Source organism: Gallus gallus, chromosome 3, assembly GCF_016699485.2.
Source record: "Gallus gallus isolate bGalGal1 chromosome 3, bGalGal1.mat.broiler.GRCg7b, whole genome shotgun sequence".
In the NCBI taxonomy this organism is placed as follows: domain Eukaryota; kingdom Metazoa; phylum Chordata; class Aves; order Galliformes; family Phasianidae; genus Gallus; species Gallus gallus.
Genome location: NC_052534.1, coordinates 4,152,142 through 4,168,518, shown reverse-complemented (window position 1 = coordinate 4,168,518; position 16,377 = coordinate 4,152,142). Strand labels below are relative to the sequence as shown.

Here is a 16,377-nt window from a genome sequence, read left to right as displayed (position 1 = left end):
CGTGAGGTGACCTTGGACAAGTTGTTCTGTCCGGATTCTCAGCTGGTGTCAGCTGGCACCGTGCCACCAAAGTCAATTTAAACAATTTGAGGCTCCAGTCCTACAGACCTCAGTCTCATCATCCCAACAGCACTGCGCGGCTCGGCCTCGGCGAGGCCTTGGAAACGGGCAACTAAGCGGTACTGCAAGGGACGGGCAGCGCAATTCACACAGTGCACTTCCCTTCTGAATCACATGGGTTTCCCACTAAGATGAAAGAAAGGACCTGGGGTATTTTTGAAAAATAACCTTATTTTAGAGGCTTTAAAAACAAAACTGTCTAGTTTTATTTTACAGCCTGCTGTACGTTAGATCATGCCAAATCCTTAAGGATTTTTATTTTAGCATACAGCAATGGGTGGTGACTGATTTTTCTCCCTTCAAGTTTCATCATCATTACAAAATCCTGAATTTCTTAACTTGCCTTTCATCACCACAAGCACATAAGAGAGTTCCTCTGTTGCACAGGAATGCCAAATACCTGACATAGCCCTGCAGGAAGAAAGGCTGTACTTCATGCCTTTATGGGATATTTGGCCCTGTGTTTTTCATTACCAGAAGCTCCTAAGTCTGGAAAACTCAGGGAAACACAATCTCAATAAAGTCAAAAAGGACCAATTCTTTCAGCACAACTCCTCCTGGCAAGAAACAACCTTGTCCAAGATAGACTTTCCTCTGTGGCAGAATCACGTTGTATCACAGCTCATAGAATGCCTTGAGTTGGAAAGGATCTTAAAGCCCCCCTAGTCCCAACCCCTGCCATGGGCTGGCTGCCCCCCACCAGCTCAGGCTGTCCAGGACCCATCCAACCTGGCCTTGGGCACCTCCAGGGATGGGGCACCCACAACTCTCTGGGCAGCAGTGCCAGGGCCTCACTGCCCTCTGAGTGAAAAATTTTCCCCTAAAGTCTAATCTAAACTCCCCCTCTCTTTTAGTTTAGAGCCATTCCCACTTGTCCTATCACTATTCAACCACATAAAAAGCCACTCCTGTTTATAAGCTCCCCTCGAGTCCTAGAAGGCTGCAGCGAGGTCTCCCCAGAGCCTTGTCTTCTCCAGGCTGAACAAGCCCACCTCCCTCAGCCTTTCTTTGAAGGGGAGGTGTTCCAGCCCTCTCAGCATCTTAGCAGCCTTCTACTGGACCTTCTCCAACAGTTCCGCATCTTTTCTGTGTTGGGGGCCCCAGGCCTGGACATGGTACTCCAAATGGGGCCTCACAAGGGCAGAGTAGAGAGGGACAATCACCTCCCTGTCCCTGCTGGCCACCCCTCTTCTGATGCAGCTCAGAAAGCCAATGGTATCCTGGGCTCCAAGAGCACACTGCTGGCTCAAGTTCAGTTTTCCATCCACCAGGACCCCCAAGTCCTTCTCCGCAGGGCTACTCTCAAGTTCTCCTCCCACTCTGCGTATGTATCTGGGATTATTCCGACCCAAGTGCAAAACCTTACACTTTGCTATGGTGAACCTCATTAGGTTCGCATGGGTCCACCTTTTGAGTTTGTCAAGGTCCCTCTGGATGGCATCCCTTCCTTCTAACATGTCAACCACACTACACAGCTTCCTGCTACCGGCAGACTCGATGGGCTCAAGTGCAACCTTGGCATCAGTGTCACTGATGAAGATGTTGACGAGCGCCAGTCACACAAGAGACCCCTGGGGGATGCTGCTTCTCACCATGCTCCACCTGGACACAGAGACACTGACCACAACCTTCTGGCTACAACAATCCAACCAGTTCTTTATCCACTGAACAGTTCACTATTCAAATCCATCTCTCCAATTTAGATATAAGGATACGGTGTGAGACCACATCAAAGGCCTTGCACAAGTCCAGGTAGATGACAACACTTGCCGTTCCTTTGTCCACCAGTGCCACCACAACATCATAGATTGGTGACGCACGATTTGCCCTTGATGAAGCTATGCTGGCTGTCTCAGATCACCTCCTCATCTGGCATGCACCTTAACATCTCTTCCAGGAGGATCTGTTCCATGATCTTCCCCAGCACATACGCAAGAGTCACCATCTGCAGTTTGTTAGGTCTTCCTTTCTCCCTTTCTTAAAAATAGGAGTCATGTTTTCCTTTTTCCAGTCATCAAGACAAGTCAGGGTAAAATATCTGGAATTAGGGTCACTTTACCTTCAGGGCTAAACACAGGCCATGTACTCCTGCATCCTCCATGCTCCATCCTCACATGCCTTGTCTGCAGTTCCAGGGGCCACCATCTGGCAGCAGACCCTGCTGTGTGGACCCCAGGCCGTGGTGAGCAAGGCCCTGCTGCATCAGGAGATGATGAGCCTCTCGCCACACTGACAACTTCTTGTCCTCCTCAAAGCCTCCTACTGAGTCCGTACGCCTTCCCCCTCAAACACGTCAATTTTGGAAAAAGCTGGAAAGCTTAACAACTGTCTCAACAGTGGGAATGGCAGCAGTGATCGATACCAACACAGTACTCCTGCAACCTCCCTTCAGATTGCTTTTTGATTTAAAAGGCTTCTATGTTACTTAGTTACGTTCTTGGAAAACTCCACCACTTCTAAACACATTTGATTTGTTGCCTCCTTTGATTCAAGAAGAGAATAAGTCCATTTATTTTACTTTGCAGTCAGCGGTAAAAATAGCTTTTCTTCTTTTAATTATTCTCTCTCCTTTCTCTCCCTCCCCTCCTACGATGCTGAGAAGGAACCCATAGCAAGTAGTGCTATATGCTGTGAGCACAACTCATTTAGGCTCCTGGAACAAGCATACCAACAGCAAGCTATACATGCCATTTACTTGGGTCAGAAGCCCTTGGGGATAAAGGTCTTTTGAGCTCAGTTTTGACAATAGGGCTTGTGAGATCCCCGGCAGAAGCCAGTATGCACGGGACTATGGCAGGATGGCCTCTGCCCAAACAGAACCGAGACACAACCTGGGTTCAGCTAAAAAACCTTAACCATGGCACCACGTGTTGGCTGCTTCGAGTGAGCAGTCCAATCAGCTGTCCAACTGCCACATGGAAAGACTTTGTGCAACCCCACCACTGATCTTCCCCTGTGCAGTGCCCTCAGAGCAGAGCTCAGCAGCAGCAGCACGACACCCCAGAAGGAAGCACAGCATACTCAGGATTGTGGCCAGAAGCCTCACCAGCTCCTGCACCGCCTGGCCTTGCTGAGCACAAAAGCATTTAGAAGTTCTGTTTGCCACTGCCCTGTGGGGTTGTACATTACACACACCTATTCTTTAACAACAGAAGTCAAACACTGTGAACCTCTGAGTACACTCCATTTTGTGTACCATCAATTGGAACAGCTTGTGTTCTTCTTATCCTTAAAATGAACTGTTGTGCTCTCTGGGTGCATGCAGTGTTCATTTAGAAAAGTTTATTTCTGTCCCATTCTCTCTGGGAGCTGGAGAACTGAAAACCAACTACTGCAATGAAGTGCACTAAGAACTGGAGGGCTGATCCTCTCACAAGAGAAGGGAATGTCCATGTAAGGCTCGTTTTTGCCTCTGCTTTATGTTGCAATATGTTCTGGCCATCTTAGGAAAAAAAAGGCAGCTGAATCTATCTCTCTATGAGAATTATTTTAACAGCAGAGCTTGCAGTTGTTTGTAGTTCGGTTAGCATGTTTTTGGCTTGCATATCAAAAAGATTCTTTTCCCGGAGTTAAGCAGGCTCTTTCACAATTGAGCTATTAAAATTTGTTTGCAGTTCTTATTTAATAGGTGATGCCTGCTGCAGAAGCAAACAGCGAGGACGAGGCTTAACATCCCAAAGTTTCTTTAGAAGAGCATGCTCAGCACTGCACAAACACATGCCCTTCTCTTCTTCCACCACCATAAAAGACAAGATATACTACGCTCCATGTTGGCTGGTAGGAACAATTCCTTCTCCCAAAGAGCGATGAGGCAGTGGCACAGCTGTCCAGGGAGTGGTGGGGTCACCGTCCTGGAGGTGTCCCAGAGCCGTGGGGATGTGGCACTGAGGGACATGGTTGGTGGGGACAATGGGATGGGAGTGGACTGGATGATCTTAGTGGTCCTTTCCAACCCTAATGCTTCCATGATTTACACAGAGCACTCTCACTGCACACCTCTTCTTGTGGCCACAGAGCCATAAGAGCCATTGGCTGAGCGGTAAGGACACGTCAGCACAGCACACACTGCAGCATAAATCTACAAGTTCACGCTCCATCAGCACCTTTGTCATTCCTCTGCTGGGACTGCCCTGGTAACTTCTCTCATATCTCAGTTTCCCCGCTTTATAATTTGAGGCTATGCTGACTTATTTCCTGCTTAAAAGGCCGTGGACCGAGGAGCAGTGAGTGAGCAAGGATCTGGTTAACCTTACATACACACAAGCCTACTTGAAGTCAATCGCATTACTTCACATGCTGCAAGTTAAGCACTTGCCTCCTGGCTCAGGGCCTAACTGCCTATGGACACACAAACATGGCCATTGTCCAAAGTACCGCACACACTACTGGAGGTATAGAAAGGTCAGACCAGACTGTGAATCTCAGCCACTTAGCACAGCTGTTCAGTTCACAGCTCAGCAAAGGAATGTTTCAAAACAACCAAATCTGTGCCTCCAAATGAGTCCTGACACTCCCTTGTGCATACAAGCGTTTTTCTTCTGTGTAAGGTATATGCCCTTCTCTATGCATACGCTCGCATTCACCGACACAGCACCTGTGTCAGTGCTGCCTGCCAAGCTGAGCTAGAGGCTGGTGTAGGGCAGCAGGCAGGACAGAAGGCATGTCCTTCTCTCTGCTCTTCAGGGTCTGTAAGTGGTTTCCAGATCCCAGGCAGGACTTGGGGACCAACTGCTTCCCACAGGCAAGGCCTGTAAGCAGATGACATTCAAACCCATCTCTTCAACAGTCCCTGTCAGTGAAAAATGCCTATATAAGGCAAATCAAATCCCATCGAGTGCTGTCCCACACAGCCATCTCCCTGGACAGCACATCTGGATTCCTCTTCAACACCTCCCTTCTTCTCGGAAGAATGAGACCCAGGACTTCTCCCCGGAGGCCTTGAGCAGGGCTCCCAGTCTCAGGGATGCCACTGAAAAAATTCTGCTTAAACAAATTAATTCCACACCAAGCTGCAGCTTTCAATTCAGCCTGGTGCTCTCTCCTGTTGCTGCAGGCTTCTGCTCATCATCCCTTTTTGCTGGACGCAGTGGCCCATTCTGCTCGCTTTCCTCCCCTGTCCTTCCTTGCACTGACAAACACACACAGAAATCCCCCCCTTCCCATAGGCTTCTCACCTACTCTTAAATAAAAGCTTAATATCTAAAAATTGTACTCATTTTATTGCTAAATTGGAATGTTTAGCTGAAATTCAGCCATGCTTGGTATGAACACATTTGCTGCACATACCTAATGTCTCACGGAGGTACAGATGCTCCTTTGATCTGGTTGGCTCCATGGCCAAAGCAATGGAGGCATCCACACACCCCAAAAAACCCAGCTAAACCATCCCATGGCCACTCTGATATCGAGGTAGATTCATTGCTATCAATTTCCAAGCTGGCAAAATCAGATCTAAGTCTTTTCCTACAGCAGTCACAACCTGTGAAAGATGAGGCAAGGAGAGAAAAAGTAAACTTTGCTGGGAGACAAAATAAAGGGAGACAGAACTGTCCCTTAAGGGTTTCAAGTAGCTAACTGCATAGTTCCTAGTCAGGATGCCCTTGGCAGTAAATAACACAAGGACAAGCTCTTCAAAGACGGAACAGAGTCTAACAGCCCGGAGACGACCCCATGGAGAGGTGGAGGTAAGACACCTTAATCCCTTTAGGGTCAGCCAAGAGCCCATTCACGAACTGCAAATTACACACACTTAGTGTTTTCACTTTCAGAGGAGTTCCCTTTGATGCTGTGAGCAATTCAGCTTTGGTGCACGCCAGCCACATAGATTTACTCACTGGGTAACCTTATTCTTCTCAGAGCATGTCTACAGGACATGAGGAATAAAGTGGCAGGAACACAAACATCCTGCCCACACTAAGGCATGTCCATTTTTCTTGCCATGAAGCCACAATAGCAGACAAAAAAAAAAAATAGGACAAGGTTACCAAAGGCTTCTTGGCATGGGTATGACTCGACTCTTGGTCATATTGAAAGGTAAAGCCTACAGCAGAACAGAGCTTCCTAAAATCCCCAGTGCTTCTTAAAATCCCCTGCTTAGAGACTATTCTAGAGAACTGAACAAAAGAAAAGAATGGAAAAAACAAACTTTCTTCCCCCCTCCTCCAAAAACGCAGCGCTTCAACTCAACTGTCTGGTTGCCAGCTGTAATAAATAAATCAATCAATAAATAGCACTAATAACAAAGTGGTGTGCCCCGCAACAGGTGGCAAAACACAGCCCTGTGACAGAGAGATGCAGGCTCCCAAGGCAGCTCAGCATTCTCCCTGTAGGAAGAAATCTACTTTTTTTGCAGGAATTGCCTGAAGAAGTCACACTGGTTTCTAAGTAATACAAGTAAAGAAAAAGATGCACCCCTCAGGCTGTAAGCTCCATGGACCTCGTGTTACTTTCCTCTTTGAAACAACAACACTCCGGAGTTTTCACCGACAAGTTTCATGAGATCACAGACTGATTTGGGGTGGAAGGGACCTCAAAGCTCCCCCAGCCCCAGCCCCTGCCATGGGCTGGCTGCTCCCCACCAGCTCAGGCTGCCCAGGGCCCATCCAACCTGGCCTTGGACACCTCCAGGGATGGGGCACCCACAGCTCTCTGGGCAGCAGTGCCAGGGCCTCACTGCCCTCTGAGTGAAAAATTTTCCTGTAACATCTAATCTAACCCCCCCCTCTTTTAGTTTAGAGCCATTCCCACTTGTCCTATCACTATTAGACCACATAAAAAGCCACTCCCCCACCTGTTACACATTTCTGGGCTTGCCCCAATCTGGGTGCAACACCTTGCACTTGGCTTTGTTGAACCTCAACTGGTTCATTGTACACCCACTTCTAGAGGCTGTCCAGGTCCCTCTGGATGGCATCCCTTCCTTCTGCTCTATAAACTGCACCACTCAGCAGTGCTGATGGTGCCATCAGCAAACTGCTGAAGATGCACTCAATCCCACTGTCTATGCTTCTGACAAAGATGCTGAAGAGCACCAGTCCCAAGACGGACCCCTGAGGGTCACCACTCTTCACTGGCCTCAACCCAGACATAGAGCCACTGACCACAACTCTCCTTATCTGTGAAATAGTCTAGTCTTCAAATCCCTCTCTCGCTCCGATTTAGAGATAAGAATATGGTGGGGGACCACCTCTCATTTATCAGATGGGGTATATTCTCCATAACCTTTCTTTTCTGACCAATGTACCTCTTGAACCCCAGGAAGCCACAGACCAACTATCTCCCATATATATAAGTTGCTCCAAAAGTCATGCTTCCCATTTATTTCCGTGGAAGCTACAACAAAGAGCACGATAACACTACTTGATAGAGCGAATTCTGATAGATGTATGTCTTCCTTTTGGCAGACTGACCAAAAATGGACAGAGCCTATCAGCCGTCTCAATATTAAGGGCCATTTAAGATCAACAGAGGAAGGATCTACTAATGAAGGGCTTAGAGAAAAAAAAAAACAAACAGCCAAACAGGCCATCCTTACCAGAAGCCAGGCCATTCAGACCAGGAGCACCACCCTAGGACTCTTCCATTGAGTGCTGGCTTGTTAAATCCCACTGCAAGACATTTTATTGAGCAGGTTTTGCAGAAGACTACCCTGGGCTGGCGTGTGACCCCACACAAGAAGAGGCTGCGAGGGAAAAAGCAGCTGCAAGCAGCACAGGGCAGGACTGTCTGCAGTCAGGGCAGCACAGGCAGACATGGAGCCCCCAGCCTACCTTCCCTTTATAGACACTGAAGAAACAACAGCTGTTGTTGAGCTTTTCTGCTATTCGTGGTGTCAGCCTCGCACTCGCTCTGTTTAGGAGCAGCTGGGGAGGCCAGCCACCTTCTGCCTTCACACCCTGCTCAAGGCAGTAAACCGCCTATTCCTCATCATCCCGCATCCACATCCTGATAACCACAGTCCCGTGACTTCAGGTGGCACGGTGGCATTTACCTCGCAGTCACAGCTTTGGCAAGAACCCTGAAGCAAGCCCAGCACCAGTCAGGCATATAAGCCCTGCTCTACCGTGACTGTAAGCACGCGCTGGAAGTCGAGCCCGTGATGAAGCACGTCCCCCCATGCCTTCCTTCCACACACAGCCACGTGCCAGCCCTGCTGTTCCCCGAGTTGTAGCTGGCTGCATAGGAGCCTTCCTTTCCTGTCATCCCTTGGTGCAGGACCTTGAACGAGAACTAAATAAATGAACAAGTCATTTCCTGCAAGGCCAAACAAGCTCCCTGCCAAAGAGGTCACATACCACACTCTGGCCTGACGCCTCTCCTTAGTTTATGAGGGTAAATTCCCATATCCAGGGGTCCAGCGATTACAGCATTACATCTGGGCTAGGATTACTCTCACGCAGTCCCCGCTTCACTGAAGAGGTGAGGAAAACAACTGCTCTTGTGCTTTCATTGCATGACCTCTAAAGTTTGGTTTGGGTTTCTTGGTTTGAGCAAACCAAAACAGTCAAACGAAACCAGGGAGTTTTCACTTAATTCCCAGCTACACGACCAGGATCTGTCACACCAAGGTTCTTCAACGCTATTTTGGCAGTAAAGAGATACGTAGGGAAATGCCTTTTGAGGCAGAGTGCTCAGAAGGGAACAGCCTACGTGGTTCCTTCTAGGCTTGAATGCTTTCCCAGCCAGCGCAGAGGCAGAAAGGGAACACGTTGGGGCATCTGCTCCTACCTTTCCCTGCATGGGGGAATGGGATCTCATGGATGCTTGTGGTAGGCACATCATTGTGAGCTGGATGCTCCCAGCCCCGCACAGCCCTCCAGAAGAACTGGGCAATCTGTCAAAAGAGCCTGAGCTCTGGATGCAGAGCAAGTCTCAGAGCTGGTCAAAATGCACCCGGCAGGCCGTGCTTCACCGCTCTGAGTACATCGTGCCTTGTCAAGTTAAAACAAGACTTAAAAGCAACCCAAATCTTCCATGCTTGAATCATGCAGGCAACTCTGTTTGCTCGGATGTGCCTATCCCCATGAGTAAGGGCTGCAGGTTCAGCCCTTTCCCTCACCGCCCTGCCAAAAACACGCAGAGAGGAGGAAAAAACCCCCCTGACTGTTGTCCTTTGTTTCTGCTGACTGCGATAGAACCAGGTGATGGACCTGACTCAAAGCCTCCCCTGAAATACCCAAGTCATCACAGTTTGATGGATGGCCTCCCTTAATAAAGGACTGTTTTCTATGCTTATGCCTCCTCTCTTTACGAGTGACATCGAAGGAGTCAGAGCGGTGAGCATACAGAATGAAATGACAACACAAAAGAAGAATAGCTCATACTTCGGCTCTTCCTGCAAGGATGGCAGAGATGGGTAGAGAACAGCACTGAGATCTCCTATTTAGCAGCACGTCCTCCTTGATGTCAGAGCCCAAGCAGGGATCTGTACCGCCTCAAAGGGAGAAAGAGGCACCCCAGCTGTATTTGTGCTGCGGGGATGAACTTTGCAAACTCTTAACTTCTTCATGTGCGCTTTATACATTTTGGAACGCCCTAACATAAGGGCCTTTGGAATGCCCTTCACATAAACATTATAACGTTATAGCACTTTGTTATTACACATCATTTAGCATCAGATCTCTGAGCGGCTTAAAAAGGAGGCCACATTTTAGAGACCTGGCCAAATGAGACATGAAGGTGGGTAGGTGCAAGAGGGGCTTCGGCACGTCAGCAAACAGCTCATCCACGACTCCAACAGCCATGCTTCTCCGAACCCAGAGCATGGCACAGTTGGCACAGAGATGGCGACCGAGGGGAAGGAGACTGACCGAGAGAAACAGGAGCATGAAAAACAAACGTCTCAGAAGGGTGATTCAAACCTGGGACTGCTGAACGGGATGGCAAGTCTCTACAGCAGCTGTAATCACTCCTGTCCCACCACACCCCAGTGAGGTCTGTGAGCCCCAGTGCTTCAGGCTGCCATCGCTCTCACCAACACCAAGGACACCAGCAAGCTGCAGGTCAGCCCCAAGTGCTGTTGAGGCAAACCTGGCTCTGCTCTGGAAGCCTTGTTCCACTGAATGCTGCTCCAGAAGCAGAGGTTGAGCCCACTACCCCTGCCACACAGTCAGGAGAATGGGAAGGGTGATGCGACCCGATACCAAGTCATCTTAAAATCACACATTTTTAGAAGGGAAAAAACTTAAATCGCTAAACTAAAAAGCACCTTTGTATTTCCTACCTAGCAAAGACACGCACTCCAGAGCTGTAACTGCGACTCTGAGAAAATCCAGTGCCCTGAGTCCAGGCGGTGAGGAGGCAGATCCAGCAGTGCTGCTAGAAATACCACCCTTCAGGCTGCCGCTCCTGGCTGCGCACAGCAGTGGGGTGCTGCACCGACTGTGCCAAACTACCACTCTTGGCTTAATTTTAAACTAACCCCGGTGACAGATAACATGAGACTCCCTTCTGAATTGAAACTTTCTGGGTGCCCCATCCCTGGAGGTGCCCAAGGCCAGGTTGGATGGGCCCTGGGCAGCCTGAGCTGGTGGGGGGCAGCCAGCCCATGGCAGGGGTTGGGGTAGGGGGGCTTTAAGGTCCCTTCCAACCCAAGCTGTGCTGTGATGATGTGATTCTAGGAAACAGAGAGCCCTGACAGAAGCTGGCAGTGCTGGGTGGGGACGTGGCACTTTGGGAAACCTTAGCAAAGCGCAGGCAAATCTACCCGCATCAAGGATCTGTGCAGCCTCCGCTGCCTTCCCCAAGGGCTGGAGCTGCCTTTCACATCAGCAGGAAATCTGGGCCCAAGGAGAACAAAGCACGGGACGGGAACACAGCACTCATCAGAAGGAACATGTGCCACACTCTGTTTAGAACAGGTCTGAATTTTGCCTTTGCCGCACAATCAGAAAGTAGATCGTGCAGTGAAGGTGTGCAGAGTAGTCTGGAGAGGTCCTTTTTTCTCTAGCAGGAGCGAGACTCCTGCTGGCAGCCCTAGGAGGGCAGCTGTGGCTGTCACACCTGAGCTGCAATAAAGGCGGTGAGGCAGTGGCACGGGTTCCCCAGAGAGGTGGTGGTGCCCCATCCCTGCAGACAGCCGAGGTGAGGCCGGACGGGGCTGTGAGCACTGATGGAGCTGTGGGTGTCTGTGTGCGCTGCAGGGGGTTGGAATGGACGGCCCTTAGGGGTACCTTCCGACTCTAAACGATTCTATGGTGATTCTATGATGCACGAAGGCACAGGCGTTGCTGAGCACACGCAGACACCTCTGCTTACTCACAAGGAGCTGACACCGACCTTTCCCAACCTTACTTTCAGAAGCAATGAGAAAAACCAAGCACAGCTCTCAGGACGCCCGTATAGAAACAAAGGAGAAAATCCGATCAATGTAAAGGCATTACAGCCCGCAAACTTAAGACCCATCCAAACCTCGCCACGCTCCGTAACACAAGGTGCCCAAGTCCCAGCTCGTGTTTGCGCTCTTTCCTAAACATCAGAGCATTCCTCGCACCATGCTGGACACCGCGAAACCCTTCAGCCGCGGCTGTTTGTTCAAAAAGCAAACCCGAGCCACGCAGGGGTACGCTCCCCTTCACCGAAACGAAAACAAGCCTCGCGCGGATTGCGCTGGCACTCGCAGATTTGCAATGCAAAATACCGACCGCTCGCTCCTGCCCTCCTTTCTCAGCCGGCCGGAGGCTGAGGCAGGAGATGGGCGCTCGGCCCCTCCGCTCCGCCGGCAGCTCTCGGCGGCACGTGGGGAGCTCCCCGGGGCGGGGAAGGCGCGGCGCGGACCCCCGGCCCCGCCGCAGGCCCCCGAGCCCCGCCAACTTTACGGGGCGCCACCCGCCCCCTCTCTGCCCCTCCGGCCGCACGCACCGCACCGCCCCGGCCCCCGGCCCGGCCCCGCCGCGGCCCGGCCGTCTCCCCCCCGCCCCCCGCCCCGGCTCCGGCCCCCGGCCCCGCCGCACACTCACCGCCGCGGCCGGCCAGCAGCAGGGCCAGGGCGGCCAGCGCGCCCAGCTGCCCCCGCAGCAGCTCCCCGCGACGCCGCCGCCTCCGCCGCTCCGCCGCCGCCGCCGAGGCGCCCATCGCGGCCGCTCCGCTCCTCAGCGCCGCGCCGAGCCGGGCGCCGCAGCGCCGCCCCCGCCCGCCCCTGCGCGGCTCTCGGGCAGCGGGCGCGGCCAGCGGGATGGGGAGGGGACGGCGCTGGGGACGGCGGAGCCCAAACTTCACGGCCGGCCCCGACCCTCTCCCCGCCGCCGCCGACACGCGGGGCGGGCTGCTGGGCGGGAACGGGGCGGGGACCCGCGGCGGAGGGCTCGGGGCTGTCCCGGCTCCCCGGGCGGGGTCCCCGCGGGGCGGCGCGGCGTCGCGCTTCTCCGCCGCGTCCCTCCGGCCGAGCCCCGACACGGGTGCCGGTGAGCGCCGCGGAGCTTATCCCGGCCCGCCTTGCCGGGAGGCTTTCGGCATCGCGTCCGACGGGCACCTTTACCTGCCGTTAAGGTATTCCGGCTAGACAAAAAAAAAAAACAAAAACCCGGCGGCCCCTCCCCTCTCACCGGCGGGCAGCCCTCGCCGCGATGCCTTTGCACCGCTCTCACCGTGCGGGATTCTCACCGCGGGGTTCGGCTTCCTCTCCGCCACGCCGCTCCCAACGTCGCGCTGGGTGAGCGGTGCCCGGCCCCACCCGCCCGGCCCTGAACCTTTCATCCCTCTGCCATGGCTTTAAGTCGTCACTGTGACTGCAGAATTACAGCGAACGCCTAGTGGCTGTGCTGGAACCAGAACACCGGGCGTGCACGAGGAGACCGCTGCCTCCGGAGAGCCCGCGGTTGTGAGCGAACGCCGTCATCCCCGCTGTACGGGAAGGGCACTGAGGCGATGTGACACATCTGTCTGCTGCTCTGGCAGCGCCTGGGCGGCCCTGAAAGCAGATCGGCCGCTCAGGACCTCTCCTGGGTGTACTGACAGCGGCATTCACAGCGCTGCCCGGTCCCTGGAGGCATCCAAGGTCAGGCTGGACGGGACTCAGCACCTGACGGAGCTGTTCGCTCGGGGCAGTTGGACCAGATGACCTTTAGAGGTCCCTTCCAACTCAATTCTATGGCTTTATGAAATCAATGAGAGGAGAGAGCCTGAAAGCATCGGCAGCCCTCCCAAAGGAGACTGATAGAGCAGAACAGAAACCCTTCCAAAGTCTCTCAAAGCTTTCCTCATTTCAAGTTACAACATTTCTGACCGAAACAAGGCAACTGAAGACTCATGGGAGCAGGATTCACATTAGGATTGGCCTCTCGTGATGCACTCAGCTTCCAATCTCCCCTCCAAGGGTCTCTCGCCATCCTTGTGAGGAACCTGCCTTGGCAGGGGTTGGACTCGATGATCACCAGAGGTCCCTTCCAACCTTTACCATTCTGTGATTAACTTAAGCAGGGTTTTTTTTTCGGTCTTGAACACTGATCCTAAAGACTGATCCGTGGTACTCACAGGCGCAGCTGCTGGCCCTGCTGGCCCCAGGTAGGCATGGCCAATTGCTGTGCAGACAGTGAGTAAGTGAGCAGCTGTGCTAAGATGTAACTACGGAAGCCATGGTTTGGTTTGCTTTATTAGTTTGTGTTTTGTTTGCTTTCCAAGAAACACTCCCTTCCCTGCAAGGCAGGTTTCATCCCACGATAAATGATCTTGAATACCCGATAACTTACAGCACTCTCAAATACCAAAAGAAATCACCATGATTTACAAAGGACCATGCCTGTCCCATTGCTTGCTCTTGGTCAATACCATGCAATAGTCAGCAGCCAGCTTTGGGCTGAGAAGGTTGGGGTGAACATTGCTCCGGCTGACGTCCAAAAGTTCTATGACTGCACTTCCAAAGTATTCCTTTTATATTTGTGCCCTTTTGAAGTCCATCTCTGCTTGCGAGTGCTAACCTGAGAGTCACTACAAAATCATTGTTCATCTTCCATTGGCCGCCCCCCTTCTATTGCATCGCCTTGCAGATACCACGGTGTAAGCTTGCTGTGCCTCCGTTTTTCAGGAACACATTTCCTCCTCAATCACAAGTTCATTTAGGAAGTTCCTTCGCAGTGGGGTAGACACTACCTGACAGCTTGTGAAATGTTTCCATTCCTGGGCAGGGTAACACGGTGGAGAATTCCCTCTTCTCCTCCACTGACAAAGCAGCATGTGGGCAGAGCAGGCTCGAACTAATCTGTATGCAGGAGGAAACAGAAGGCAGAGGAGCTGCCGTGGATGTCACTCTTCTGAGAGACAAGCTCTTATATTTATCTTCCACGAGAGCCTTCTGCGAGGAAAGAAGAAGATAATAAAAAGAAAGAAAGAAAAAACTCCAGCTAGAAAAAGAGAAGACCAATGTGCTGCTGGAGATATGTGTTGTGTCACCTCTTCCGCTTCTTCCTTTTCACTCTTGCTGCTCTTCTGACCAGAAGGCTCAGAAGGAGAGGTGCAGGTGGTGCCAAGCAGTGTCCTTTTGATGGATGCATCCTGCAATACTTCAGTGATGCGTGTGGGTTCCCTGCAAGCCATGACTTGAGCTTCTGTTGGCTGCCCTGTAGGCTGCTCTCCTGGGGAGGCTATGGAAATGCTGTGTGTGGCTCCAAAGGAGGTCCCAGTAACATTGCTAAGGACCCAGGAAGGTTCCCAAAGGAGTGGCAGAAAGATGCACTTTTGCTAATTCCAGAGCCACGTCCCAGCATAAAACCACTTCAAGCATAGAGAGAAAACTGTGTGTATCACAGGATACAGATGTGCAGAGATGACAGCCAGATGCGCCTTACTGAAGCTAAGGAACAGTCGTGACTGTTTCGAGGAGAGCAAACAACCTCATGTACTTGGCATTTTCCCCTGGAAACCATGCCAAGTTCTGCTCTTCAGACAAACAGAGATTTTCTTCTGTTTGTACTGGCAGATTATGCTCACAAAGAGCTTTCAACTCTGAAGGAAAATATTTAGGACTAATGCCAAGCAGCATCTTTAGGTAGCCATTAGGCAGCGGGCATTCAGGCTGCCAGGTGTGGAGATTTAACCAGAACGCATTGCCCAGGTCCAGAGAGGGGTCCATAGGGCAGTATACCATATTGTGCTGCTGTCCCCTTTCACCGCCGTTCCTGAGCCATCCCACCAAGGGAAGGCAAAGCCTTCAGCGTTGCCTCTTACACATCAGCTGGTTAGATGTATGCTTTAAGCATCACCCGGCAACCAACAGACAACCGGGTGGCAGGGGGTTGGGACCTCATGATCCTTGGGGTCCCTTCCAACCCAAGACATTCTATGATTCTATGAAGTGTATTGGTTGAAGCCCAGGCTTGAAAGCAAAAATCCAAACTGCAAAGAGGGCGCAATTAAATATGTTGCTTATTGCCATGGACGGTTACTCCCTCCTATCTGAGCAGGATCCCCTCGTGAGCAGGAAGGCTTGTGTGAGTGATCCTCCCCCCTCCCATGCTAATTAGCCATCCTCATGCAATTTGCAAATGATGTTGGGTTAAGGAACTCTGGCTGACGTTGCACTGAGGCTGGTCAGGGAGCGTGCATGCTCCATCCTCAGGCGAGCCAGCAGCCAACTTGTGGGATGCCTTCAGCCAGCACTGCATGGGGGATGATAAACCATTTCCTTTCAGTCATGCACTCCTACTCCAGGATCAAGGCAGCAGAAGAGGCTGACACAATTTCCATTTTAAAACAGTTTACAACGGTTTAGGCTGCGCCTGTTCCCATTTAAGAGCATTTAAATAAGTTTCCATCTGCTTATATAAAATATACCTTAAGTTCATACCTTTGGTTAAAGCTGGGTGTCTTTCTTAGAATCACAGAATCGTTAAGGTTGGAAAAGACCACTAAGATCACCTAAGATCACTAAGATCAACTGTCTGCCCACAGCTAATATTGCCCACTTCCCACGTCCCGCAGTGCCACATCCCCATGGCTCTGGGACACCTCCAGGACGGTGACCCCACCACTCCCTGGGCAGCTGTGCCACTGCCTCACCGCTCTCTGGGAGAAAGAATTGTTCCTAACAGCCAACCTGAACCTCCCCTGGCACAACGTCAGGCCATCCCCTCTCGTCCTATGGCTGTTCCCTGGGAGCAGAGGCCAACCCCACCTCACACAGCCTCCTTTCAGGTCGTTGCAGAGAGCCAGGAGGTCTCCCCTGATCCTCCTCTTCTCCAGACCGAACAGCCCCGCTTCCCTCAGCCGCTCCCATCACACTGTGCTCCAGAGCCCTCACAGCTCCGCTGCCCTTCTCCAGACTCT

At 51.8% G+C, this 16,377-nt stretch overlaps 1 protein-coding gene across 2 annotated transcripts in view; it reads right to left on the bottom strand.

Moving 5' to 3' along the window:
* Positions 1–12,231, bottom strand: part of SLC24A3 (solute carrier family 24 member 3) — a 140,006-nt gene extending 127,775 nt beyond the window's left edge. For both annotated transcript variants that reach the window (XM_015283392.4, XM_015283393.4), the window contains exon 1: positions 12,078–12,231. In XM_015283392.4, the coding sequence (XP_015138878.2) occupies positions 12,078–12,192 (115 nt within the window). In that variant the 5' untranslated portion in view covers positions 12,193–12,231. The remainder of the gene's footprint in view (positions 1–12,077) is intronic.
* Positions 12,232–16,377: the final 4,146 nt, after the last annotated feature.